This window comes from Malaclemys terrapin, chromosome 17, assembly GCF_027887155.1.
Source record: "Malaclemys terrapin pileata isolate rMalTer1 chromosome 17, rMalTer1.hap1, whole genome shotgun sequence".
NCBI classification, from domain to species: domain Eukaryota; kingdom Metazoa; phylum Chordata; order Testudines; family Emydidae; genus Malaclemys; species Malaclemys terrapin.
In genome coordinates, this window is record NC_071521.1 from 14,284,525 (window position 1) to 14,310,565 (window position 26,041).

Sequence of the window (26,041 nt, forward strand, 5' to 3'; positions counted from 1 at the left end):
GAGGGAGAAAGGAGATGCAGCCCCTCTCCAAAAATTCTAACTGCATCCTGAGTACCAAAAACCAAAATCATCTGCCCCAGACAGTCTTTGATACTAAAAGCCCTGATTCCCTCTAATAATTACTGCAACCCAGTTACACCTTTTCAATACCCCACACTCCAAATTTGGGGGGGGGGATTTAAAATTGAACATAAAAAGCCCACAAGATACTGTACTAATTTCAGTGTCAGGGAATGGTGGTTAGAGTAGGGTAAACAGTGCTCTATATTCTGGGATCTCTACTGCATAATTTAGGTCCAATATGCTACATAGGATACGGGGCCTTGTGTTACTTCTTTCCCTCCTCCACCTAACATGTACGTCCCGTCATTCCACTGATCCATGTCCTCTCTGTTCCAAGTTATACCAGTATCTATCTATTTCTATACAATCCAATTTGAATCCCTAAGGAGCCTGGAGTAGGTGACATTGATCATGTGAATGTTGGGGGAAACCTGCCTTTGATCACAGAGCTGGGGAAGTAATACACAAACTAAGCCAAAGTAAACAAAGAGCACAGACTAAGACAGAGCCACATCCATAAACAGAGAAACATAAAAACCAGGCTGGATGGTTGCACTGTTATCCAAGGCAGGACACAGTCCCACTTACAGCATATGGAGAATATCACAGCAGTCAGTAAGCAGCAGCCTAAGAACAATGCCATTCGCTCTGCAGAAACTATGCTGGGTTTCATTTACTGTTGCTAGCAGGATACCTGTTCTCATCCCTAAGCTGGTAGGGTTAAGTTATTCCTGCAGGGCTGGCTAGATCCCTCCATGGTAATCATCATGCCATCTCTGAGACAAGTCCATCTCAACTATTGGAAGAGGTTTCAAAAAGCAGGAGGTTTCCCTTTCGCTCAGTTCATTAGATGGAGGTAGGAGTGCTCTGCCTCATCCCTCCCATTTCATGTCAACATTGTGGGACTGAAAAGCTGACAGCCTGCCTTAGCAAATAACGGTTCCTAGAATTTTTTTGATTCCTGGGCATCTAGCTTTTTGCCTCCTCCTTCTGAAAACTGATGGTAGAGAACTCAAATCCCTTCCACCACCATGCCCCAAAAAATTAGGAGATCAAGGAGAGGCATCAGAAGCAGATGCTCTCTTCTCCTGCCAGGCAGATGAGCTCACCTAATAGGTCTAGATAGTTTTGAGAAACAACTGAAGGTGGCTTCAAGAAAATGTAACCCGTCTCTTAATTTCCTACAATAGCATGAACAATGACGACTGTTTTCACCAGGTGATGATAGGATGTATTCTGTGCTGCTTCTGGGAAACATTCGGGAGCAAAATTGAGATTCCAGGATTGAGAAGAGAGTTTTATTTCTAGCCTCCTGAATTTCAAGTTGCAGAGAATTTGACCAGGTTGATGGAAGTTGCAGATATACCAGACCTTGAGGACATCAGAAACCTCAACATTTCATCCCACCGCTTTTCCCAATTGATTGGTCCATCTGCCTCTCCTATCTCATTACCCACCCCACTCTGCCTCTTTTGTCTGCCGTCATACAACCATCTTCTAGGAGCCCTTCAAATCTCATAGCTGAGCAAGGCTGAGCTCGTCCTGGGATGGGAAACCTCCAAAGAATATCTAACTGCTGCAGGAATTGGGGTTGGCGATTCAGGAGCTGGCTCTCTTCCCTCTGAATCACCACTGAACCAATTCCTCAGCATGGTGGTACAGGCTGGGGGTGCTGTGCTGCTGCAGGGGCGGCCCCTTGAATGAGATCTCTATATAAGCCTGACCTTTTAGGGTCATCAAGTGTCCATAGATCTAGAGCAGGGGTGGCTAATCTGTGGCTCCGGAGCCATACGCGGCTCCTTGTATTGGCATTGACTCTGAGGCTGGAGCTACGGGTGCCAACTTTCCAATGTGCTGAGGGGGTGCTCACTACTCAGGGGCAGCTCTGTGTGTTTTGCCGCTCCAAGCACCGCAGGCAGGTGGCTTTTGGCAGCGCGCCTGTGGGTCACGCGGATTCGGCGGCATGCCTGCGGGAGGTCCGCCAGTGCCGCGCCATCGGCGTCCCCCCCCCGCTGAATTGCCGCCGAAACCACGGGACCAGCAGACCTCCCGCAGGCATGCCGCCGAAAGCCGCCAGCCTGCCGCCCTCACAGTGACTGGCAGGCCGCCCCCCCGCAGCTTGCCGCCCCTGGCACACGCTTGCTGCGCTGGTGCCTGCAGCCGCCCCTGTCACTACTCAACCCCTTGCTCTACCACAGGCCTTGCCCCCACTCCACCCCTTCCCACCCCATCCCCCAAGCCTGCCATGCCCTCGCTCCTTCCCCTCCCCCCCAGAGCCTCCTGCACACCATGAAACAGCTGATTGGGAGGTGTGAGGAGGGAGGCGGAGGTACTGATTGGCAGGGCTGCCGGTGGGCGAGAGACGCTGGGAGCGAGGGGAGGAGCGGATGGAGGGCTGCTGACATAGTACGTGGCTCTTTGGCAATGTACATTGGTAAATTCTGGCTCCTTCTCAGGCTCAGGTTGGCTGCCCCTGATCTAGAGGCATCGGTGTCCTGGTAAAACTCTGTCAACAAGGGCTATATTCTATCTCCCTAGATCTCTTCAGCTCTTGCAACTGGAGATAGTATTCTTCTTCACTTCCTGTCCTAACCTACTGTACAGTGTTGCTGGAGTGCTACAGTCTCCACAAGAGGTGGCTGCATCTCAATGGGGAGCAAAATGGTCTCTGTACAGTTTGTACAGCCCCTACAGGGACTTTGGGGATGAAAAGGAAGATAAAAATGTAATTTACCAATACTGCTCTTCTCCTCTGTTTCTCAGAGGAGCAATAGAAACCACCTCAAAAATGAACTACAGATATATACATTTCAAAGCTTTCCCACCCCTTATATTTGTGCTGCTTTCTGAGGAGTAGCTTTACCCTTTCAGACAGTAAGTCTGTGTTTTGTCTTTTTCCTCTTTTCCATCACAATTGTTCATGTATTTGAGGCTTCTTTCAAGCACATGCTGCTCTGAATTACAGTGGTGCGGATACAACAAGGAGTCTGGTGGCACCTTAAAGACTAACAGATTTATTTGGGCATAAGCTTTCGTGAGTAAAAACCTCACTTCTTCGGATGCAAACTAAATAAAGTAGTGGTGCGGATACAAACTAAATAAAGTAGTCTGTATCACTGGAGAGCACTAACTTTGAAGTGGGTAGGATGGGTGAAGGGGCAACATTGGAACTAATGACCCACCATACAATAGGATAGAAAAGGAGAACGTTTATATATTTTTGTTTGTCCAAAAGATGCATCTTCAGCATCTAGAAGAACATATCCCCCTGCTAAGCATTTTTCATGTAGGGATAGACAAACTAGATATACTAGAACCTACTTGAATCTTTGCCTAAAACAATTTTGAAGGTTTGAAAAAGATTGGTTAAAACTTTCCCTCCTACCCAGTTTGGCACCTCCTGGTTTCAACTAGGTTAGGGAGTAAAAGCCCAAAAATTCCACCCACAAAAATTTTCTAGTAATACATCTATATATTGAAAATACATATGCCTTCTGTGTTTGTACAGCATCCATGACTAGGAGTCCCAGGCACTACTGCAACCCAGATAATTGAAGCAAGGACCTCATAGAAACCTTTCAGAGAAGAGCCTCTTCTTGAGAGACTTCCAGTCCAATTTTGCTGCCTAAAGCAGTTTGGAGGAGCATTTTCCAAACTTGCTTATTACATGCTTCTGACCATGGCAGGATGCTGAAGGACTGTGAGGAAATGGAAGGGTCTTCTGTTCCATCATTGTCCCTTTCTTCTCTTTATATATTTCCCATTACCGCCTTTCCAGCACTTTGATCCCAATTGCTCTTAACTTGTTCTTTGACACAAACTTCATTTTAAGCAAGCGGGGCTGTTTCATACTCAGTTACTGCCCTGCAACCAGATTCCCTTTGGGTGCATTTCTGGTTAAATTCATAATGATTTATGGGCCAATTATGTGAATGATTCTAAAACCATCTTAGTCTTTATTCTGTATATTATACTGACTATGTGGCTTTTCTGTACATGACTCATAAATTAAGGGCATTGAAACATATTGTATGTTCTATAATATATCATATGTTGTCAACATGGGCAGCCGTCTATGTCACAAGTCGGACTGGAAAAAGACATTTAATATTCTATTGATTTTGAGGATTATCCATATTACCAAGATTTTTTTTTCTGATTCAGATGGCAAGTTTTTGCAACAATTCAGAGATATTCCGAAGATGGTAGTTGCAGAAAACTGGACTCATCACGCAGATTCAGAAACATATTTGATTTTGCAACAATATTGACTGCTAGCATGACATCATACCTTTGGATTGGTGAGCGGCAAAAGGGATCAAATCTAAAACCCATGAGCCTCTACTGCTTGAGCTTAAAAAAAAGAAAAATGCAGCTATGTTAGCCAAGGCTGTAACCGATTCAACCCCTCTATCTGTAGCCCAGCCATCACTGAAATGACAACAACTGAAGGGAATAGCGGTCTATAATGCAAAATAAAACCCACCCTTTCTAGAAGTCTCATTCTCCACCTTTGGAAGCTTCTCCATCATCAGTTAAGGGTGGAAAATAATTTCTCTCTTGCCATTGTTTCTGGATTTCAATGGGATCCTGCCAAGCCTAGCCCTGTGTATTCTCTCATGAATGGCGGACAAGAAAGCTGCCAGAGGGATCACCCCAAAAGATGCTGAAGTCCCAGTGGAGTCAGAGTGGAGAAGACTCTGAGTCTTTCTGGTAGCACTCAGTAACCCCATAAAATTGCTGTTTGGGCCCATATCTCTGACACCTAGGTTGCAAAGGAGACCACATTTTTACACCATAAAATATGCCTATTTGTTTATTAAGTATCATTTTTTGTGGTGTGCACAGAAGATGAAATTCATGTCTGTGCAGGGGACCTGCACGAAGTCTATGCATCACTTATGTCCTATTTAAGCCCTCAAAAAGCAAAGCTTAAGTGGGACTTCAGTGGTAGCAGAGTGCGCGGTGGCCCTCTGCACAAGGATGAATTTCATCAGAGTCCCTAGACTCAGTATTAAGAGCCTGACCCAAAGCCTACTGAAGTTAATGGAAAGACTCCCAGTGACTTCAAAGAGCTTTGGAGGAGTCCCAGAATGAACTTTCCATTTCCCCACCGGCCTGTTGAGGAAGCTCAAGGATCCCTAAGCTGCTTGAGAAAGTCATAGCAAAAGCAAAAGGCTTCAGAACCAAGTTTACTTTACATCCAGGATTCACCAAACTGGTGAAAAGCAACCTATGTACGATATCTTCACAAACGGTATCGTGCAAGCAGTGACTGTGCACTCTTATGTTGGGATTTTTCTGAGGAGGACATTTTAAAACTCAGTGAAAACACCCCAGCTCCTCCCCTCTCTCCCCCAGCCCCCCCCCTCGGTAAAGTTTGTGACTTGAATGTTAAACACACTTCAATTGTTCAATAGTGTTATTCAGTGGCACCACATCCTCTTAGTGGCTTCAGACAGTTGCAGGCAGCTCCACCATATATTTCAGCATGAGTAAAGTATTAAAATCCCCAAATGATGCATATAAATTCAGGACACCGTTCAGGTCTTTTGGGCTTTGCTCTTGAGGCTGGCAAGAACCTATGGAATTCCTGCTTTATTGCATATGGGGAAAGGCTCCCTTATATCTTGCCATACATTGTATACACAAAAGCCCAGCAAGTAATCAGCAGGAGAACTCAATTTATTCACACTGAGCCTGCTTCAAAGACCTGATGCATTAACAGAATGTCATTTTCTTTTGTGGTTTTGCATATCACCTGTAGCCACGGGCTGCACTCATCAATTCTTGAAAGCCAAACAAAGTCAGCCTGGGTCAGCACTGGACTTTATAGGTGCTGTGGGAAGTAGTGTTGATGAGTCAGAGGAAAGATTGCCAGCCACTGAGTCATTATTGAGCTAGTGACACAGCATGGTATTTGGGTGCTTTTTTGCTCCTTTTTTTCCTGCCCAGAAACCATTTAAGACACAAATTCTGTCTCTTTGTGGTCATTAATGATCCCATGGCACTTTTGAAAAACAAAACAAGCCTGTTAATCTTGGCGTTCTGGCCAAATTCCATTCTGTAAAAAACAGTCGTTACCCTAAATTCCTAAGGCGTTAATGCTGCAGTTCTAATTGCATATGGGATGTGTCTTCATATCCTGTTGCATTAGCCCTGCTCTGCTAAACAGCTGTTACGCTCTACCCCAGAGGTAACTGAAGCTTATTGATTAGCAAAGGGATTCTTTCAGCACACACTTTGTATAGAGCAGTTAACTTTGTAAATAGCTTTGGGGCCAATTGGGAGGGGAGGACCTATGTAAATCTAGGGTTATGTTGATATTATTTTGTGTTATATGCAAAGACTGCAGGGCCTGATTCACCACTGCCTTGCACCTGTGTCATCCTTTACACCTGGATAAAACGGGTGTAAATGGTACCAAAGCAGAATGAAATAGTTATTCCTCCTGCCTAGCAGCAAAAGAGCTAGAGAGAGGGCACGAAGGGCCCTGTGCTCATGAAAGGAGAGAGTAGAGACAATACAGCATCCTCACCCCTTTTTCAGCAACAGACCACCCTTGGGAGCACCACATCATTACAGTTCCTAGGTTTTAAAGCAGGAGGTGGGCAGCTGGGAACTATCAGTCTTCTGGAATGGAGCCAGACCTGGGGGGGGGGGGGGGGAGGAGGAGGAGGGGAGCTGCTGTACTCAGCATGCTCCCTTCCAACATGGTAAGTTTCCAGCAGAAGTTTGCATGGGAGTCAGTGTGGCTCTCTGCAACATTCATTCAGCCTCGGTGGCTTGGAGGGGGAGCATGTAAGTGCAGGGGAGGGAGCGAGCCTATGCCAGCACAGCTCTTAAGGGAGCTTATACAATGGCGGCTGAGCAGCACGCAGGGGCTCCCTTTCCAGGAGTGGACCAGGATGGGCCCCATTTCTCATCTCTTGAGGTCTGCACACCATGACTCTTCCATGCCTGCCCACAAATCCCACCCTAGAGATTGGCAATGGACTGTTTTCAGAACACCTTCCCAGGGGCTTCCCTTAGAGAAGGGGAGTTGTAATGAAGGAACCTTCTATCAGATAACAATTGCACTAGTTAACACCATCCCCTTCCTTCCACCCTTGTGCCAGATGCAATGCACAGAAATTGCTGGTTCTCAGCCTGTAATCTGCTTAATCAAGGCAAGATTGACTGGCTGAGCTATCACATACCAGACCAGGAAGTACTGCGTTGAGAGTCTGACCTCATCAAAAATGTCTGCCCAACAACATGGAGATGGTGCCAGAGTAATTATTCAACCATGAAGCATTTATCAGCACTCATTCTGAAATGCGCTTGCCTGGTTACATAAATGCTAAATTAATTTCTTAACATATCATCTTGATTCAGTGCTCTCTTCCCCCGGCTCAATGTCGGGGTGAAGCTTTCAACAAAGTGTCACACAGAGATCCCCAAGAGAGTCACAGACGATATCAAATAGTACACAGCAGCCAGGTCCAATGCAGCTATAACCTTTCCCTCTCAATACGCTCACTTTGTTTCCAGAAGTCAAAGAGGATGAAGCCAGGCAGCAGCTTAGTTTAGGGTTACCATATTTTGTCCCTCCTAATGGAGGACACTCCCGGGGGCCCCGCCCACGCCCCAACTCCGCCCCCTCCCAAAGTCTCCACCCCCTCCCCTGCTTCCCACGAACATTTAATTCGCGGGAAGCCTGAAGCAGGTAAGGGGGGGTGTGGGGGGGGGGAGGAGGCGCAGCCCAGCCCAGCTCAGCCCAGGCTGGCTCCCGCCTGGGTCGGCTCGGGCCCTGGGGGGTCGGCTCGGGCCCTGGGGTGCCGGCCCCGGCCGACCACCCCCGGCGGCCCGGCGCACCCCCCAGCCCCCAGCCCCCCGACCCCGGCCCCCAGCCCGGCTCCCCGCCCCCCGACCCGGCCCCCCGACCCGCGGGCCCGGCCCGGCACCATGCCTCCGGCCCCGCACAAAGAGGCCCCGGCCGAGCCTCCCGATTTTCCCGGACATGCCCGGCTTTTGGGGATTTCCCCCCGGATGGGGATTTGAGCCCCCAAAAGCCGGACATGTCCGGGAAAATCCGGACGTATGGTAACCCTACTTAGTTGTTCTCCTTTCCCCAGATCCAGGACCCTAACTGTTCTCTGAGCAGATGGAAACGTCTGCCATCAATTTCCTAAGCCCTCTGTGGCCTGCATCAGTCTGTTTGCTGTGATTCACAGGCTGAGTGGGATTTTCCACTCTACTTGAACAACAAGCTCTTCATGTTGGGTGGGGGAGGAGGGGAGAGTAGGAAGAACAAGACTAGTATGTTCACCCTCAGACTATTTTTGGAACAAGGAGTTGGAGAGGGGAGGCCAAGAGTTCACTGGAGCCCTGAGCGACCAGCTATAGATCCAGTAGTTACAGGTACGTCATATTTTTGGAGAAGGGATGCACAATCATTGATTGGATTCCTGCCACTGAAGAACTAATAAGCTTAAGGGGAATCTCCACAAGTACATAGGCTCTTCACTCATGGAGAAACAAAAGAAATTGTAGGAGACAGTTTTGTGTACACAGGGAAATTGTGGAGACTTCCTGACTTGCCGTCAACAATTGGAGGGTGTGTGCTATTTCATATATCTATCTAAAAATCAAAGAGGAGTCTACAATCTACTGGCAGCATACAACCGTGATGAAGTAGCAACCTTGAGATCTTAGTCACACAAAGGAACATTGGAACAAACTGAGATCTGTCTGTGATGCCACATCCAAAATATCAGGTAACAATCAAAACCTTGGATCCAAACCTGAAATTATAACTATAGATTGGCCCCAAACCTTAAAGTTAAGCATGTGGTGTTTGCAGGATCAGGGCATTGTTATTGGAGGTGTTAGGCAGTACATTTGCAGACAGAATGTATTGCTAATGGTGTCCCTTAAGTTGGTCTCCATTTTTTCCATTGTAAACCCTTCTTTCAGTGTTTTAAGAAGTCAGCTGTAAAAATTAGCTCTGGGCTGGAACTTGGCAATCAAGGAATCTCTCTGGGAGCATCTTGTATTGGTATATATCCATATAAAGTACACACACACACACACACACACACACACACTTGCAATATAACAAAAGTCTGAGGATCAAATATAAAGATTTTCTCAGAAGGTAGCCAGTTGGAAGATTTTGTTTGCATTCTTGTATTTAAAAAAAAAATCCAAAGAGTTAGCAGATAGTCCTTAAGGTGGCCTAATTGCTTCTGGCATTACAAAAGGTATGTATACGTTTTCATGGCCTACATATATATTCTTTTAAGAATGGTTAGTGTGTGTGAATGCAGTAGTTACATTTATAAGTAGGCTTGGAAGGATTAGATTTGTCAGTAAATGTCAATTTCACTGTATACACACACAGCCAAAAAAACATTTCCATTGATAAAGATCAAAATGTACAGATAGGCAAAGTAAAATGCTTGCGACCTTAGAGTTTGATTGAAGGATATTTACTTTATATATTTTGACATATGATATTGACAATTTGTGTTTTAATGGTTATAAAGCTTTAACTTTCTGAATCTCAACATCTACTGTCATTAAATAATCATCGGACTTCACCATAAATTTCCGACAACTGAAAATTTAAATAGGTAAAAATAGAAAAAATGCTCTCAATATTATCCATCAAAATTATTTAAAAAATTGAATTCTGCAAAGCCTATTTTGAAAGAAATTGTGTACATTTTAAATGTGTATTATTTAAAAAAGAAATGAAATTTTACAGTTACTCCATAAAAATATTGATTTTCTCTAAAGTGCTTTCTCCATTATTCCATTTGTCCTACCGGTCCCTTGTTTGAAAATATGCATTGTGTATACAATGGCCAAGATTTTCAAAAAAGGACTACCGGCAGTTATTTTGGGCCATTTTTTGTGATATTCAAACCAAGGTGCATTTTTAAACTACATTTGAAATATATTGCACCCCACATTTTAACTGGCTGGTTTTGTAATATTACAAATAGATTTCTTAAATTGACATACACTGAAAGGGATGCACAATGCATTGGTTAAGCCCAGAACAGAAGATCTCGAAAATGTATTTCTGTAGAGTGGCACAAAGGAAACACACTGGAGATTCTAAGTCAAGGCTGACACCCTTATCAACTTCTGCTGTTCACTTCACATCAGCCCTGTTTAGAGCAGAGATAAGTCCAAACCAGCCTGGAGAAGTTCAGATACAAACCTGGTAACTCAGGCATCTCTCTAGTTTAACAACAATATTTAGGACTTACGTAGACCTCATAGTACTTTACAAAGCTAGGTAAACATTATCCCCTTTTTATAAGTAGAGAAATGGAAGACCAGAGAGGAAGTGACTTGCCCAAGGCAGGTCTAGCAAGTTGATAGCAGATATGACCCTTGGTCTGGGAGTCCTATTCACTGGACTATATTGAATGAATATATTTAAAAACTTAAACTTACCGGGGGACCTTGGTTTCCTTTAGATCCAGGAAGTCCCAGTAAAAATGGAAATAGGGTGGGTCCAACGGGGTCAAAGACCTGAAACCCATCAACAGCAGCAGGGGTTGTGAGGTTGAAGGCTTGCACACTAGTTCTGAAGGTATGATGAACAGATTTAGGGGTTGATTTGGTGTACAGTAGAGGAACTAGGCTAGGAACGGATTTCTTGGTTGGTAGTGGCAATAGCATATTTGAAATGGGTCCACTGGTCAGGTTCTCCGGGTTTTGTTTCATGGTCATGGGGTGGACGTGTCTAGATGTGTTTTCAATCTTCTTCCTCATTGGCTTTACAGTGCTGGGGGTTTCAGAGGGCTTGGTGGATGTTTTTTGGTTGTTCATCTTTTTGGTCTCTTGCTCCAACTCTTTCCTGCTGATTGCAGTGGAGATTTGGCCAGCAGGCAGGATGTTTCTGACTGTGGGAAGGGAGTGTTTTTGTGAACTTGCATTGGAAGAGGGTTGGGATATCCTGAGGGCTGCTGTAGTAGTCCGAGGGTGTGAATGGACCGGCAGCTGCATATCAGTACTTGATGGAACGGTAGACTGCACAATTGTAACCTTGGCTGCTTTGGTTGTTGGCCCTGCAGAAAGCAGCTTATATGGGACCAAGGTGGTGGACGCTGTAACTGGAGTCTTGAGGGGTGTTGTGACCTTGATGAGCTCTGATGTTGGGATCACAGTAGTCAGGTTCTTCAAACCCTGTAGCAAGAGCTTAGGCTGCAGAGGGGCCATTGGGGAGGCACTGGGATCCCTGGGCAAGAGGGGGACAAGTGGGGGCAGATTCGGCCGGAAGGTGTCCGCTTGCCTGCATTGTTTTTTCAGGTATTTACAGTAATTATGAGCTGCCTTGGCGGAAGGATAAATATCAAACTGGCAAATGGCGCCTTCAAACTGTATCGAATGCTGGTTCATTTTCCCTAAGAGAAAAGACCCTTGTGGATCCAATGCCTCATCTTTTTTAAAATGCAAATCCGCATCTACTCTTTGCTTCCCACAAGAAGTAAATAAAGTTACCATCTGGCCTCGGATGTCAATGGCCATGTTATGCCAGTGGCCATCGTGAACATTGTAATCAAAATATACAGAGCGCTTGTGGCCTACGTACACGATGACCTTCCCAGGGATGAACTGGACCCCCAGCTGCAGTTTTTTCTTCTTGCTCTTGACAGAGAACAGAAAAGCATTGTTGATGCGGTGGGAGCACAAGCTCAGCACTAGGGCCAAGTCTGTGCCGAAGGCAGTGGGGATGACGGTACCAATGGGCGCCTCGATGCGTGCTCGCTGAGTGAAGATGACCCCCGATTTGAAAGGGATAACCCCCTGAGGAACTGAGCGTGATGAAGACCACGCACTCAATGGCTTTTTCCCTGCCAGGCCCAATCTTTGAAGAATGTCCACATCTGAAAGAGAGGGGCAAAGAGCATGAGTACCCAGGCAAACCAGGGCCTGATCCAACACCATTTGAGTCAATAGGAATCTTTCCAAGGGCACCATGGGCAGCTGATTGGACCCCAAATGTGGTGGATTATAGATTGTGCCTACCTTCTGCTCCACTCAGACCGGTTTAAGACAGATAATCAGGTCACAGATGCATCTATTTTGTCTTGATTTCCAGGCTAGGAGCCAGGGCTGGTGCAACCATTTAGGCGACCTAGGGCACTAGAATTTGGGGGGCACCATTTTCTTCGGTAGCGACCGCGGTGGCCAGATCTTCGGCCGCCCCCAGCATTTAGGCAGAGGAAGCTGAGGCAGGGGAGCGCGGGGAGGGCCGCCTGCAGCAAGTAAGGGTGTGGGGGGGCGGCACGCAGAGGGACTCCCCGCCCCAGCTCACCCCTGCCCTGCCTCCGCTGCGAGCACGCCATCGCTGCTTCACTTCTCTTGCCTCACAGGCTTGCGGCACCTTAGCTGATTGGCGCCGCAAGCCTGGGAGGCAGGAGAAGTGAAGCAGCCACAGCGTGCTCGCAGAGGAGGTGGGGCAGGGGTGAGCTGCTTCACTTCTCCCACCTCCCAGGCTTGCGGCGCCAATCAGCTTAGGCACCACAAGCCTGGGAGACAGGAGAAGTGAAGCAGTGATGGCGTGCTCAGGGTGGAGGCGGAGCAGGGGTGAGCTGGGGCAGGGGGCGTGCCTCAGGGCAGAGAGCTGCCATGAGGGGGGGTAGGAGCTACCGCGGGGGGGGGGGGGGGGGGGGGGCAAGGTGGAAGTTTCGCCTATGGCACAAAACATCCTTGCACCGGCCCTGACTATAGCAAGGACAAAGTTGTCTATTAAATTCGATAGGGTCTAATGTCTATATAGAACCCTATTGCTTCCTCTCTATTAAGTGCTATAGGACTTTTCCTTAAGAGATCAGAGTTGGATCAGATCTTTATCCCTATTCTACTCTTCATTCCACACACAGGATTGCTATCTTTGTTCCATGAGCTCACTGGGAAAAGTAGCTATTCAGAAAGGAGATAAAGAGGGTTATATTTTTCTCAGCATAAACAACTGATAAATTGCAATCCCTATTCCTAGATTGCCACCTAATCTTCCTATGGGAATGATCAAAGGTAGAATCTAGCCTGGAGAGGGCTGCACGCCCAGTTTACTCACTCCGAATGCCTACATCCAAAGGGAAGAGTTTAAACAATCAGGAGCATAACAATGCCAGCCACAGCTGCACATCAATTAACATCACAGGCCTTACAGATGAAAAAATGAGCAGAAGAAAAAAACCTCCCCCAAAATGGCCCTCAGAATTTGGCCTCTTTCACCTTTAACTGTGACATATTCAACGCAGTTCTCAGTATTTGTGGAGCTGGAACAGAAAGAGTTTGTGTATGTTCATTAGAAAGGCTGCAAACTTAAGCCCGTCTGAGGCCTAGCATGGGCTCTGGCCAGGAAAAGAGAACACTAGAAAGAGAACAGTTCTGTTCTTAGACTTTGGGAAACCATAACCATTTTTGTACATTAGAACAAGTAAATCAATATTTAGTTTGTCTGGGACCTGCTTTATTTCCCACCCCGCTTTCTATTTTTAAGGCATTTAAATTCTCTTTATAGCAGACAGAGAAGTTTAGGGGTCAATTGTGAAGGGGATGGAAATTCTCAATTACCTCTATGCTGATGGGATTGTTTATTGTATGAGCATGTATGGATTTATTAATATCAGTGTTTATCTGGCTAAACGAGCCCCTGGTTCCCAGGCATTCCCTCCCCCCATATTACCCAATAGGGATTTCCGTCCTCACAGCATGGATAGAATCCCCCCACCCGCTGCTGAATGGGGGAGGTACAGAGCTATCCTCAGTCACTTCTGTCTTCTGGATCATTTCCCAACTCCTTTCCAATGCTAAGGGCCAAATCCTGGCTCTAGTGAAGTCAAGTTGGAGCCTTGCCATGGACTTCAAAGGGACCAGGATCTGGCCCTAAGGAAATAAATTTGCTGCTTAAATCTAGGAGCTAAACGCTGGCTTCCAATTGCTAGATGTATTTTTAGGTTCTCTTCAAGAGATCTATTGTAGTGACAAGGCAGAAATATTTTGTACTCTAGGGAACTGCTCCGCGAAGACATAACTACGTTTCCCCTCTTCGAAGGATGCTGCTGCTGTTTGAAATACAAATCCAACTGCCTTATTAGCTACTGTATCAAATTGTGTTTAAAAAAAAAAAAAAAATAGAAGATTGGGCCAAAAGCCCAATGTCTGTATGAAGCCTGATTACAGCAGACCTTGTGCAGGGGATGTGTGGACTCTCCTGCTCCGTGCTCAGCCACCCGTATGCTCAACCCACCTCTGCTACTACATCCCACACTGATTCCACTGAACTGGTGGGCATGTACCCAAATGAGTTCCATTAAGGGATGTCGTCAACTAATGTACAACTAAAGGCAAACAAGTGCCACTTTTGGCTTCTTTAAACTGCTATGAATTTATTGAAGCTTTACCTTTTCCCCGTCAACTTTCTCCTCCTAGAATTACCATCAAGACATGTTTTTTTAAAAATGGATGGACTAAAGCTTTCTGTCCCTTACCCCGGGATAACTAAGGCTATGTCTACACTGGCACTTTTGTTGGTATAACTTATGTCACTCAGGGATGTGGGAAACAAAAACAAAACACCCCCTTGAGTGACATCAGTTACAGTGACAGAAATGCCAGTGTGGACAGTACTATGTTGGTGGGAGACGTTCTCCTGCCAACATAGCTACCGCCACTTATTGGGGGTGGTTTAATTATGTCAACAGGAGAGCTCTCTCCCATCGGCACAGAACGGCTATCCAAGAGACTTACAGCAATGCAGCTGCATTGGTACAGCTGTGCCACGGTAAGGTCTCTAGTGTAGACATGGCCTAATTGTAGTACCCATGTAGCAGTATTTTGGGGCTGAGGGCAAATTTCTCTCCAACATGGGAAGCTCTATGCAGAAGGGATTCCTGAACTATCATATCCTTGAAAGAGGTGTTCACCAAAGGCTGAAATGTCTAACTTATTTCCCTCCCACCCCCACAAAACCAGAAAGTAGGAGAGAAATAACTTAGTTTACTAGCCTCCGCTGGCTTAGCTCTAGTACCTACATCCAAAGTTTGGTTGAATGAAGTCAAAATTTCAAAGCTATTGGCCTGGAACCTCGGCTAGTGCGAATCCGTGCAGATCCACTGACATCAATGGAAGGACACAGATTACACCAGATGAGGACCTGGACCATTAGCTTTTGAATGTGTAGCTGCATTTTCAGTGTACGCAGTTCTCCCCTTCTAGTTCTAGATTGTCAAAAAACACACAGCATAGGATAGCTCCATGAATTAAATTAAAACAGAGTTAGATTATCCCAGCCTTACATTCTTGAGTGATAAACCAGCGCTAGGCATAAGCAGACTAAGAAATTACTTAGGGCCCCAACCAGCTCCAGGGGGCCCCTATTCACTTATTATACAAACTTGCCTGTTTTTGTATTGGGGCAGGGAGGGAAAAAATATTTCTGCTTATAGTCCCCAGTGGGCTAGCACCAGCTTTGGATAATACGGACTCAAACGTCTCATGTTCACTTGCACCATTTTCCTGAAATTTATTTGGATGCCCACATCAAACATTTTAAAGGAAAGAACTATCCCTTTATTTGTAAGGAAATCATCCTTTTCTCTTCCAAAAATGCAGGATGTTTTAGAGAAGGTAATTCATTCCATCAGTGGAAGGCTTTTTGTCTGTGTGTACACACAATGAAAATTTGTTTTATATGGACGGCAATAGCCAAAAACATTTAAACATCCCATAATTATCCTGGGAGTAAAAAGAGCCACAAACATAACTCAAAAAAAAACAAAAAACAAAAAAAAACCACGAGCGTTAAAAGTCTATTAAAAATAAATAAATAGCTCAAAACACAGTATTTGTTTGCCCTCTTTTATGTTAACATAAAACTTGCTCTGAAAACTGCTTGACTAAGTGATTCAACCAGATGTTCACTTCCTTTGCAGGAAAGTAGAATTTGGAAAATATTACATTTTTTAAAATTGCTGGTGGCAGGGACTGCTCCGTGGGCTGCGTTTCAGCTGAGCTTCAACCAACTTTCTATTTTTCCTTCATGTTTTGGAGCCTAAGAGGCCAGGAGCCTGCTAGTCCACTTATTATTGCCTGGTGATTATATAGGAAGTTGTTCAGATCCAGCCTGCACCCTGAGTAAATCATGTGGAGGAGGTGTTGCTATTTTAAGATAGAGGAGGTGGCTCTCTGACAAACAAGTGCTCAGTTTCCACCATCCAGCGGTGGAGAGAAAGAATTCTTTTTATCATCATCAACCGGGAAACTTCCTGGATCCCCATGTGAGTCACTAATTATCCTAAAGGAGTCTTACTCTTTAGAAAAGCGGTAAAGAAACTTAGAAATCTCTCAAGAATAGCAAGTGTGAAAATTTAGGTTGGGAAATGTGAACGTTTCTCTAAGGATATGATCCAGCTCCCATTGAAATCAAATAAACAAGCTCCTATTAAAATCAGTGGGGACGATCAAGTGATAAGCCATTTGATTCTTCCTCCTCACCACCCCCAAAGAAATGTTGTCAGTACGAGAGGCAGGAGTGTAAAAAGATCAACAGAAATTAGATTGCATTATGGTTTAGGTGGCAATGACTGGGGAATAGATAGTTGGGCATTTTTATACTGGGCACATGTATCTGTGTCTAACTTGCGTTATCTCCAGTTGAAAGCTATTAAAGTCACGGGGGAGGAATCTGATTCAATATCTTATCGCTGGGCTTTTGGTGGGTGGAAAGCACAATGAACCCGCATTAAGGGTAGCTGGGCCAATTGCATCCCCACACTGGCTTGCACAGGAGGCAGGAAAAGCACAGCATATAGCATGTTCCCATGCCCCATACTGGCTCACTGAAGGACAATACCACCTCGAAGGAAGCCGCCTGTTTTCCCAAGTGAAAAGCGAGTGCAGCTATGAGGGAGGAGAAATTGGCTAGAACAGGGGGTGGAAAAAGGGGGCATAACCCAGCATGAATGAGTAGATGAAAACCACATGATGCTCCCTTGCTTGGCATGAGCTGACTCATACTGTGCGAGATTAGGGTACATTTGGCATGCATCTTGGATAGGGAGAGCCCATGCCTGGATGTACTAGGATTCTCCTGTCATTGCTCTGGATAATGTTGGAGTTACATTGCATCAGCAGCATTGCATTGTGCCAAGTGATGTAACTCCAGGAAAACAGCAGCATGTGTCTTCCCAGACCTGAGCAGCAGGTGGTTTCATAGCCTTTTTTGAAACAGGCTACATTCTTCTTTGTGCCTCAGATTCTGCTTCTGTAAAATGGGGATTATAATTAGGACCCTACCAAACTCACGGCCATGAAAACTGCGTCACAGAGCATGAAATCTGGTCTTTTGTGTGTTTTAACCTTTACTATACACATCTTACAGGGGAGATGAGCGTTTCTCAAATTGGAGGTCCTGACCCAAAAGGGAGTTACAGGGGGGCTGCAAAATTATTTTAGAGGGGTCATGGTATTGCCACCCTTATTTCTGCGCTGCTGCCCTCAGAGCTGGGCAGCCGCAGAGTGACTGATGACGGAGGGGCCAGATCTGTGAGCAGCAGCAGTGCAGAAGGAAGGGTGGCAATACCAGACCATGCCATGCGCTGACCATTCCTTCTGCGCTGGTGCTGGCGGTGGCTCTGCCTTCAGAGCTGGGCTCCTGGCCAGCAGCTGCCGCTCTCCAGCTGCCCAGCTTTGAAGGCAGCGCTGTCACCAGCAGCAATGCAGAAGTAATAGTAGCAGTACTGCAACCCCCCCACCCCCAATAATCTTGTGACCCCCCCACACAACTGCTTTTTGGGTCAGAACCCCTACAATTTCAGATTAAAATAGCTGAAATCATGACATTTAGGATTTTAAAAAATCCTATGACCGTGAATATGGTAGGGCCCTAATTAGAATACTTACCAGCCTCCCAGGGATGCTTAACTCATTAGTAATGAACCTCATTAGATAAAAGGCTTTAAGATCCAGATTTTTTAAAGGAATTTAGGTGCCAAAAGATGAAGATACGCAGATGGACTCCTCATGGGATTGTCAGATCTATCTGCATCTTTAGATACCCCGATACCTTTAAAAATCTGGCCCTAACTGCTGGTCTCCAAGTCTGGATCGTCTACTCAGGTCAACACTTGAACCATCAGCAGCAAAACAGCAGAAGTTAGTACATTAAGTCTGTGCATTAGGCTCTTGATTAGATAAAGTTATTTAAATTGAAGCTAAGCCCCTTGGCTAAAATTGGCTTATACATTTTTCTTTGTCGGGCAAAAAAACCAAACACTCAAGTGTAATTTACCTTCAGAACTTCCCTGTGCGAATCCAAGGAAACAGGTAAAATATAAAACAATCCAGAGAAAGAGGGATCCCCTAAAAATCAGAGAAGGAAAAAATAATCAGGTTTTTGTTACAATTTAAAAATATTTATAATATAAAACATTACTTAAGTCTGTCTGTTAAAGGCCAAAAAAAATAAGCTTCATACTGAACAAGGGCTCAATCATGCATTTATTGAAGTCAATGGGGGGTGTTGTCATTAACGACAATAGCTGGAGGATCAGACCCTCACAGCACAGAACTGACTGCTTGCTTCTTATTGGGACTCCATAACCAGAATCCTACTTGAGGGCCCAATCAAAAGCCCACTGAAGTCCATGGGAACTTGTCCATTGACTGCAACAGGCTTTGGATCAGGCCTTGAATCGGGACTAGAGCTATATGCAGGGATGTCAAGGGTGTCAGATCATCAGTCCTACAGAAAGACCAAAGCTGTGTGTTAGCTGCAGCGCTGTCCAGTGTAGAATGCCAGGATGCAAAGTGACACAGAAGCAATTCAAAATAAGGAGAAAGATGGACTTGACCAAAGTGTATGTATAACGGGATGTGAGGATACACAGTAAGTGTCATGTAAGTGACCTTTGCATCTGAGTAAACAAAGTTTGAATCCTGCTGCTCTCACATTCATCTAGAACAAATTTTGGGACAAGCCCTATGTGGTTTAATTTATTTTTTTTCTAAAGAAAGGATACAAAGAGAAGGGATAGTCTGTTAACCCTTTGGTACCCAGCACAGTTAGAGCACTACCATTAATGCATTTCTCATTAGTTCAATGTGTAGAGAAATCCTGCTTGCCAGTGGTAGGAGTTAAGAAAAATGCCCATAGGAGTTGCAGCATTCCAAGTTGCGTGAGGCACCCCTCTGGAAGGTTGTGTTTCACACCTGTGAAGCTACATTTGGCAAAGCTTTCTGTTAGCTACACTATAAGCTTCTGGGTGCCAGTGAAAGCAGTAGCAGGGAGGAAAAGCTATACCAGAAAGGTAACAGAAACCACCCCTCAGCCCACAAATTGTTTGATCTGTATCAAAATAATGCAAAAGCATAAGAAACTCCTTAGTTAAATTTACTCAGAACTATCTGTGGAAAGTTACGAGATTAAATTCTCTCATCCTCTAGAGGAGATTTAATAGCCAGGTTGAAGTATCAAGGCCATTAGGCAGCTGGAGGAAGAGAAAAATGTAAACTATATAAAATCCTCCACCAGAGAAAGAAAAAACATGGATCATTCATAAGTTGCTAGTACTACTTCATTTCAGTCAGACCAATATTATATCTGGGGTGGGAGTGGGATAAAGACATGAAATAGACCCTATTCATAGCTGGTGAATGAAAATAATTGTATATTTATTTCAATAAATTAGTGTACTGTTTCCCAGCCATTCTGGTTTCAGCTCTTGCACACGATAAGCTTTGTAGAGGTATTTTATTAGGTTGGGTCTTTCCACCAGCTGTTGTAGAACACTGCAGCTCCATTGACTTCAGTGAAGTCATACTGAACTATACCAGCCGAGGAGCTGCCCTATTAACTTTAGTAGAGAAATCCATGCATGAACCCCACTGCTTACTAGGTTTTAAAACCTGACTAAAAAAAAAGCGCTGGAACAATCCCACACTATCAGGGAAATTAATTTGATGGACCAAATAGTTATTTTGCAGTCTCCTTGCTCCCGATTCCAGGCTTCACCTTTCAGGTGCACGAGGGACCCCAGGGCTGCTCTAACTTATTCCCACATTATAAAGGTCCCCAGGGACCACTCAACAACTCAGAATAGCGAAATAATGCATCCCAGCCACCCTTCTTGCTGCACCATTACACTGGCCACATACAACCCAGGGAACCCTCCCTGCCCCAGTGGAATTCCTGGCTGCTTCCTGGTCCCTTTATGCCACAGGCGCGATGTAGAAAGACCAGAACCCAGCTCGGACTCCCGAACCTTGTTTCTGTGACCCATCAAACTGACAAAAACAACCGTCTATTAGAACTCAGATGTGGGTTAGATCTTCTGTGTTGAGCGTGGGCTGCAGAATCATAGCTATTGCTATATGCAATAGCAGAGCTTAAAAAGGGCCTTAGTCGGGGGGGGGGGGGGGGGGGTCCTCAATAGGAAAAAAAAGCACATTGTTCTTAACTTGTGTTAGCCAACTCATGGTAATTAAAATGACGTAAAATCCTAGTGAAGACAAGGCAGTTTGTAGCTTTCACACACTAGCAGGTTGAGTTAAAGAGAGCCCAGGGTTTACTACAACCTGCTAACTAGTGTTAAGACTGCAAAATGCCTTGGTCTTCACTCAGATTTTACTTTTTCTTGGATTCCATGTGCTAGTTCACATGAATGAAGAGCAGAGTCACCCCCCCCCCCCCCAAATGTACCAAGTTAAAGGCCATTATTTTTAATAAAAAAGGTAGCGAGGAAGGGAAAATCCCCATAATTTGCTTCTAGATTTCCTGTTGACCAACAAGCAAGGGGAACGAGCTTCAGGGAAAATCTAGCACACGATTCTGTTGCACAGACACTGACTGGGCAGTAAAAGAGATGGATTCACAGCACAGGCTCCAGCTGGCACTGAACACACTGCTGCTCTCCTCAGACAGCCAATACAGTACAAGATTGGAATGAGGACAAGTGCCAGAACACTAAAGAAAAACGCTTTGGCAAAATATACCAGCTTAATGGAAAAAGTGAATGCGGCTTCCAAATGGCAGACCTGTGTGTGATGGGGCTGTTAATTATTGCAGGTTTTTTATAATGTGAGCTCTTTTTCCATTACAACTCTATACGGTGACAGGGTTGCATAAGCGATTTGAGTAGCAGTAAGCAAGGGAGAGTTTTCTCCTTATATAGATCTAGCAGATCTATCTATTCCTTTATCTCTGCTCTATTCCATCGCTAGTGATTTTCAGAGTCACCCACAATAGTACCCCTCTATGGGTGTGTCCGTGCATGCATCACAGCAAGAACAAATATCCCCAGCAAGCTCAAATAGTTCCTGCAAACCCTCAGAGACACCAAGTGAAACCCACCATAAGTCCAATCCACCACATGAGCCCTGCATTGAAGACCGAGAAGGTGCCCTTCCAGTCTCTCCAAAGGGGTGACTTCCATTCAACGCTAGCCCCAATGAATTCAGTGGAGCTACTGATTTGCAGAACGGACTGTAGGATCAAACCCACGGACTTCAGCCTTCACAGTCAGGCATCATCACTCTTCTAGTGAAGTTTAAAGATCAGACTTCTGAAAGCAACAAGTTGATGGACCCCCAGGACCAAGAGAGTCATCGGTCCCCTCTCTCTCTCTCTGGTCTGTATAGAATCTCCCTTGCTGATAATACCCATATGTGTCATGTACAATGCACTTACCTCAAGGGCAAAAATAAAAACATCCTGAGAATGTTTGATGGCTATCACTTCTTACAAAATCTAGTGAATGCAAGGTAACATATAGCAATGCACTGATTCAGTGACAAAGCCACTGCTAAAAAGTATCATCTTATCTTGGACTAATCACTCAGGAGTGCCTTCCTCTGCATGAAGGACAAAAATGGAATCCGGCTGCAGAGAACTGCTCTTCGAAAAGACTAAATGAATGTTTCCTGCTATGAGGTCTGACAGTGTTTCTGAGAGGTGAACACGTACAGGTCCTGCCCAAGAGCCTAAATTCTAAACACAGCATCATGGCTGAGATTTTCAGAGACGCCTAACTCATTTGGATACTCCGTTCCCAATAGAAACTGAAAAATCTCAGCCTATGAGTACAGACTTTAAACTGCCTCACGAAACAAAATACAAAACGAACAAAAATCAGTTTCCCCACTATACTCAGTGACGGTCTTTTTATTTCGTGTCTGTACAGCACCTAGAACAGCAGGGCCCCTGTCCACGCCTGGGGTTCAAAGGTGCTAGATCAACACTTCTGCTGCTAATACTTACCTACTCAGACCCAAGCTCCAGCTGCCTGGTCAGATTTGCTCATCCCCAACTGAAGCAATAGTTCAATGTCCAGAGGTGTGAGTAATGCAATAACGCCTAGAACACTGAACTCTGGTCCTTGACAAATCAAAACACTCTCCTTCTCACCTGTATCATACAACTTTCAGAAAGAAACTGCGTTCTCTTCTTGGGATCCTAAAGGATACACATGTTGCTTTAAGAATGACGCCTCACATTGGTCTTTGACAGAATCCTGTCCTGCAGCACTGACCTCTTATTTATTTACACAATGCCTATCATTAGAGCATCCAGGTGCTCTAGCAAAATTCCGCTTGCCCAAGGCAAGTAACTTTTTTGAGAAGGGAGTCAAATAACATCAATTTTTGACCCCGGTCATCAACAAATGTCATCATAAGGGGCAGGAAGGCAGATTTGGTGCCCAGATTGTTTTCATGATCACTTCAAAAGACTAGAAACCGGGGAGTTGACCTAGAAGCAGTCAATCAGCTGCGAGTGAGTGAAAAAGGAAAGCTGTCTCCAGTAACAGCCCTTAGTAGCTTTTAAGCAAAGAACAGATAAGAATGTGCGCTTCTGGAATGCTAAGTACTTATCACACCAGATTTTAAGATGAGAACTGAAAACTCATTGCAAGTGTAGCCTGAAAGGGGGAAAAAAACCACATGCCCTAAGACATCAGCTAAGATGTACGGGAATTTTGGCAGCACATTGCAGAGAATACCAAGCTAAATGATTTGGAACACTGTCTTTACAACATTTCTGGGTAAGAATAGTGTGAGATTGAAATATAGCCAGACTCAACTTCATCCCGAAGATGATTATGAGACATTGTTTTCCCATGATTGTGTGTCAGGGGTGTGACAGTTTAGAATGTATGTACACACACACACACACACACACACACACACACACAGCATTGTCATCAAGTTTCCCAGGATATCTCTATCTCCACTTCTGCCAACTCTAATCTTAATTCAGGATGAAAATGCCATTAGCACTGTGTCTCTGGAGCACTCACACACAGCTTTGGGAACATCTGTCGAACTACGATGGACCAAAAAACCTGCTGCTTCCTTGAGGAGGTGGTTCCAAGCAACATCAGAGTGACACAACAGAGCAGGATGAAAGAGAGGAGTCATTCACATGGGGTGGGACCTCAGACACTGGCAACAGCAATTCAGTAGCACACAGCCTTACAAAGATGCTTTGCTTTCATAAAAGCCTAGCATAAGCCATGCAGAAAGATGGTATGGCATGGGGTCCTTAGACAACTCTAATTTAAAACCCAATTTAAATACCTTACACTTATACAGTAGCTTTCACTGGGGTGGAAAGTGGCAGATAGACAGTAGACAGACAACGGAGAGGAAATTTCAACCAAGACTCCCCCCCTCTTACAGTATAGGATCTCTAGTCCATGTGTGGATACAAAATTAGTATCCACATCCAATTCATGATATCCACAGATTAGCAGAGCTCTACCTGTAGAGCACACACAGAACCTCATTTCCTAAGGTCATATCCAAAAGACTACAGCTGAAAAACTAAATGGACTCTGATGGGATTTGAACCACTTTTTCCAATATACTATATTTCAAACCTAATGCTTTAAACCACTGAGCCATCCTTCCTGACAAGTAGCTGGGATTTGCACAGCCTTAAAAATAGGACAAACACCTGCTTCTCTGACATTTTTGAGCCATGGCTGCATTCTATGAATCAAAGTGGAATAAACTGTTGATTTTCTTTAGTAAACAGCAGTTCATAGATTCCAAGACCTGAAAGGGACCATTGAGAACATCTAGTCTGACCTTCTGTATAACACAGGCCATAGAACTTTCCCAAAATAATTCCTAGAGCAGATCTTTTAAAACGGTGGTTCTCAACCAGGGGTACGCAGAGATCTTCCGGGGGTACATCAACTGATCTAGATATTTGCCTAGTTTTACAACAGGCTACATAAGAAGCACTAGCAAAGTTATTACAAACTAAAATTTTGTACAGATAATGACTTGTTTATACTGCTCTATATACTATGCATTGTAATGCAAGTACAATATTTATATTACAATTTGTTTATTTTATAATTATATGGTAAAAATGAGAAAATAAGCAATTTTTCAGTATTAGCATGCTATGACACTTTTATGTCTGATTTTGTAAGCAAGTAGTTTTTAAGTGAGGTGAAACTTGGGGAGACGCAAGACAAATCAGACTCCTGAAACAGGTACAGAATCTGGAAAGGTTGAGAGCCACTGTTTTAGAAAAACATCCCATCTTGATTTATGTATTGCCAGTGAGGGAGAATCCACAACAACCCTTGGTAAATTGCTCTAATTGTTAATAACCCTCATGGTCAAAAAATTTACACCTTAGTTTTGGTCTGAATTTGTCTAGCTTCAACTTCCAGCCATTGGATCATGCTATACCTTTCGCTGCTATACTGAAGATCCTATTATTAAACATTTGTTCCCCGTGTCAATGATAGGTACTGTGGCAGAGCTCTGACCTTGTCCCTGTGGGTCCCGCACTTCTAGGTGGTTTATGCTAGCCTCAGTGGCTCACTGCGACCCTCCACGTAGCCCTTCTCTCTCTAGGGCCAGGGTTACAGTCTACTGAGCCCTTTTCATCATAAGCCAGCAAAAAGGTTGGTGATAGAACTCCCACAGTCTCTGTTGTCTCTACAGCTTATTTCAGAACAGTTTAATCTCCTGTCCTGACAGGGACCTGTCTTCCCTTCCCGCCCTCTACTCCGAGTTCCGGCCCAGGGACCCTAATGGTGGTAGCTGTTGGCAGCCAACCTTTCACTGCCAGAGTTACTACATTTCTCTGGGCCACTTCCCCACAGCTCTCCTGCTTCTCCCTTCTTCACCCTTACCAATGGTTTGAGGGTGTCTTCATTAACCAGCCCTTCAGCCGCACTTCCTCTCCCCTGGGTCTTCCCAGCCTGACTGGAGTGAGCCCTTTTATAGTATCAAAAGGGCCTTAACTAGAGTCAGGTGTTCACATTACCTTAATGGACTCAACCTGACTCTTTGCAGGTTAACTGGAGTCAGGTGTTCTCATTAGTCTGGAGCAGCCCCTGCTCTGGTCACTCAGGGAACAGAAAACTGCTAATCCAGTGGCCAGTATATCTGTCTTCTACTACTTTGTTGTACCCAACTGACCTGGGTCTACCACGGTACTTATAGACTGTGGTTGAGTCACCCATTCACCTTCCCTTTGTTAAGCTAAATACATTAAGCTCCTTGAGTCTCTCACTATAAGGCACATTTTCTAGTCCTTCAGTCATTCATGAGACTCTTCTCTGAATTCTCTCCAATTTTTCAACATGTTTCTTGAATTGTGGGCACCAGAACTGGACACAGAATTCCAGCACCAGTCACCCCAGTGCCAAATACGGATATAAATAACCTCTCTGCTTCTACTTGAGATTCCCCTGTTTATGCATCCCAGGTTCACATTAGCTCTTTTGGCCACTAGGAGCTCATGTTCAGCTGATTATCCACCATAGCCCCCAAATCTTTTTCACAGTCACTGCTTCCCAGGATAGAGTCCCCCATGCTGTAAGTATGGCCACTGTTCTTTGTTCCTGGATGCATACGTTTACATTTAGCTGTATTAAAACCACATATGATTTGTCTGCATCTCATTTACCAAGTGATCCAGATTGCTCTAAATCAGCACACTGGG

At 44.8% G+C, this 26,041-nt stretch overlaps 1 protein-coding gene across 7 annotated transcripts in view; it reads right to left on the reverse strand.

Annotated features, from left to right (window-relative positions):
• Nucleotides 1–26,041, reverse strand: part of LOC128825375 (collagen alpha-1(XXVII) chain B-like) — a 230,647-nt gene that overhangs the window by 197,415 nt on the left and 7,191 nt on the right. For all 7 annotated transcript variants that reach the window (XM_054007835.1, XM_054007836.1, XM_054007842.1 and 4 more), the window contains 2 exons: nt 18,365–18,435; nt 10,516–11,951 (listed from right to left, as the gene is read on the reverse strand). In XM_054007835.1, the coding sequence (XP_053863810.1) occupies nt 10,516–11,951; nt 18,365–18,435 (1,507 nt within the window). The remainder of the gene's footprint in view (nt 1–10,515; nt 11,952–18,364; nt 18,436–26,041) is intronic.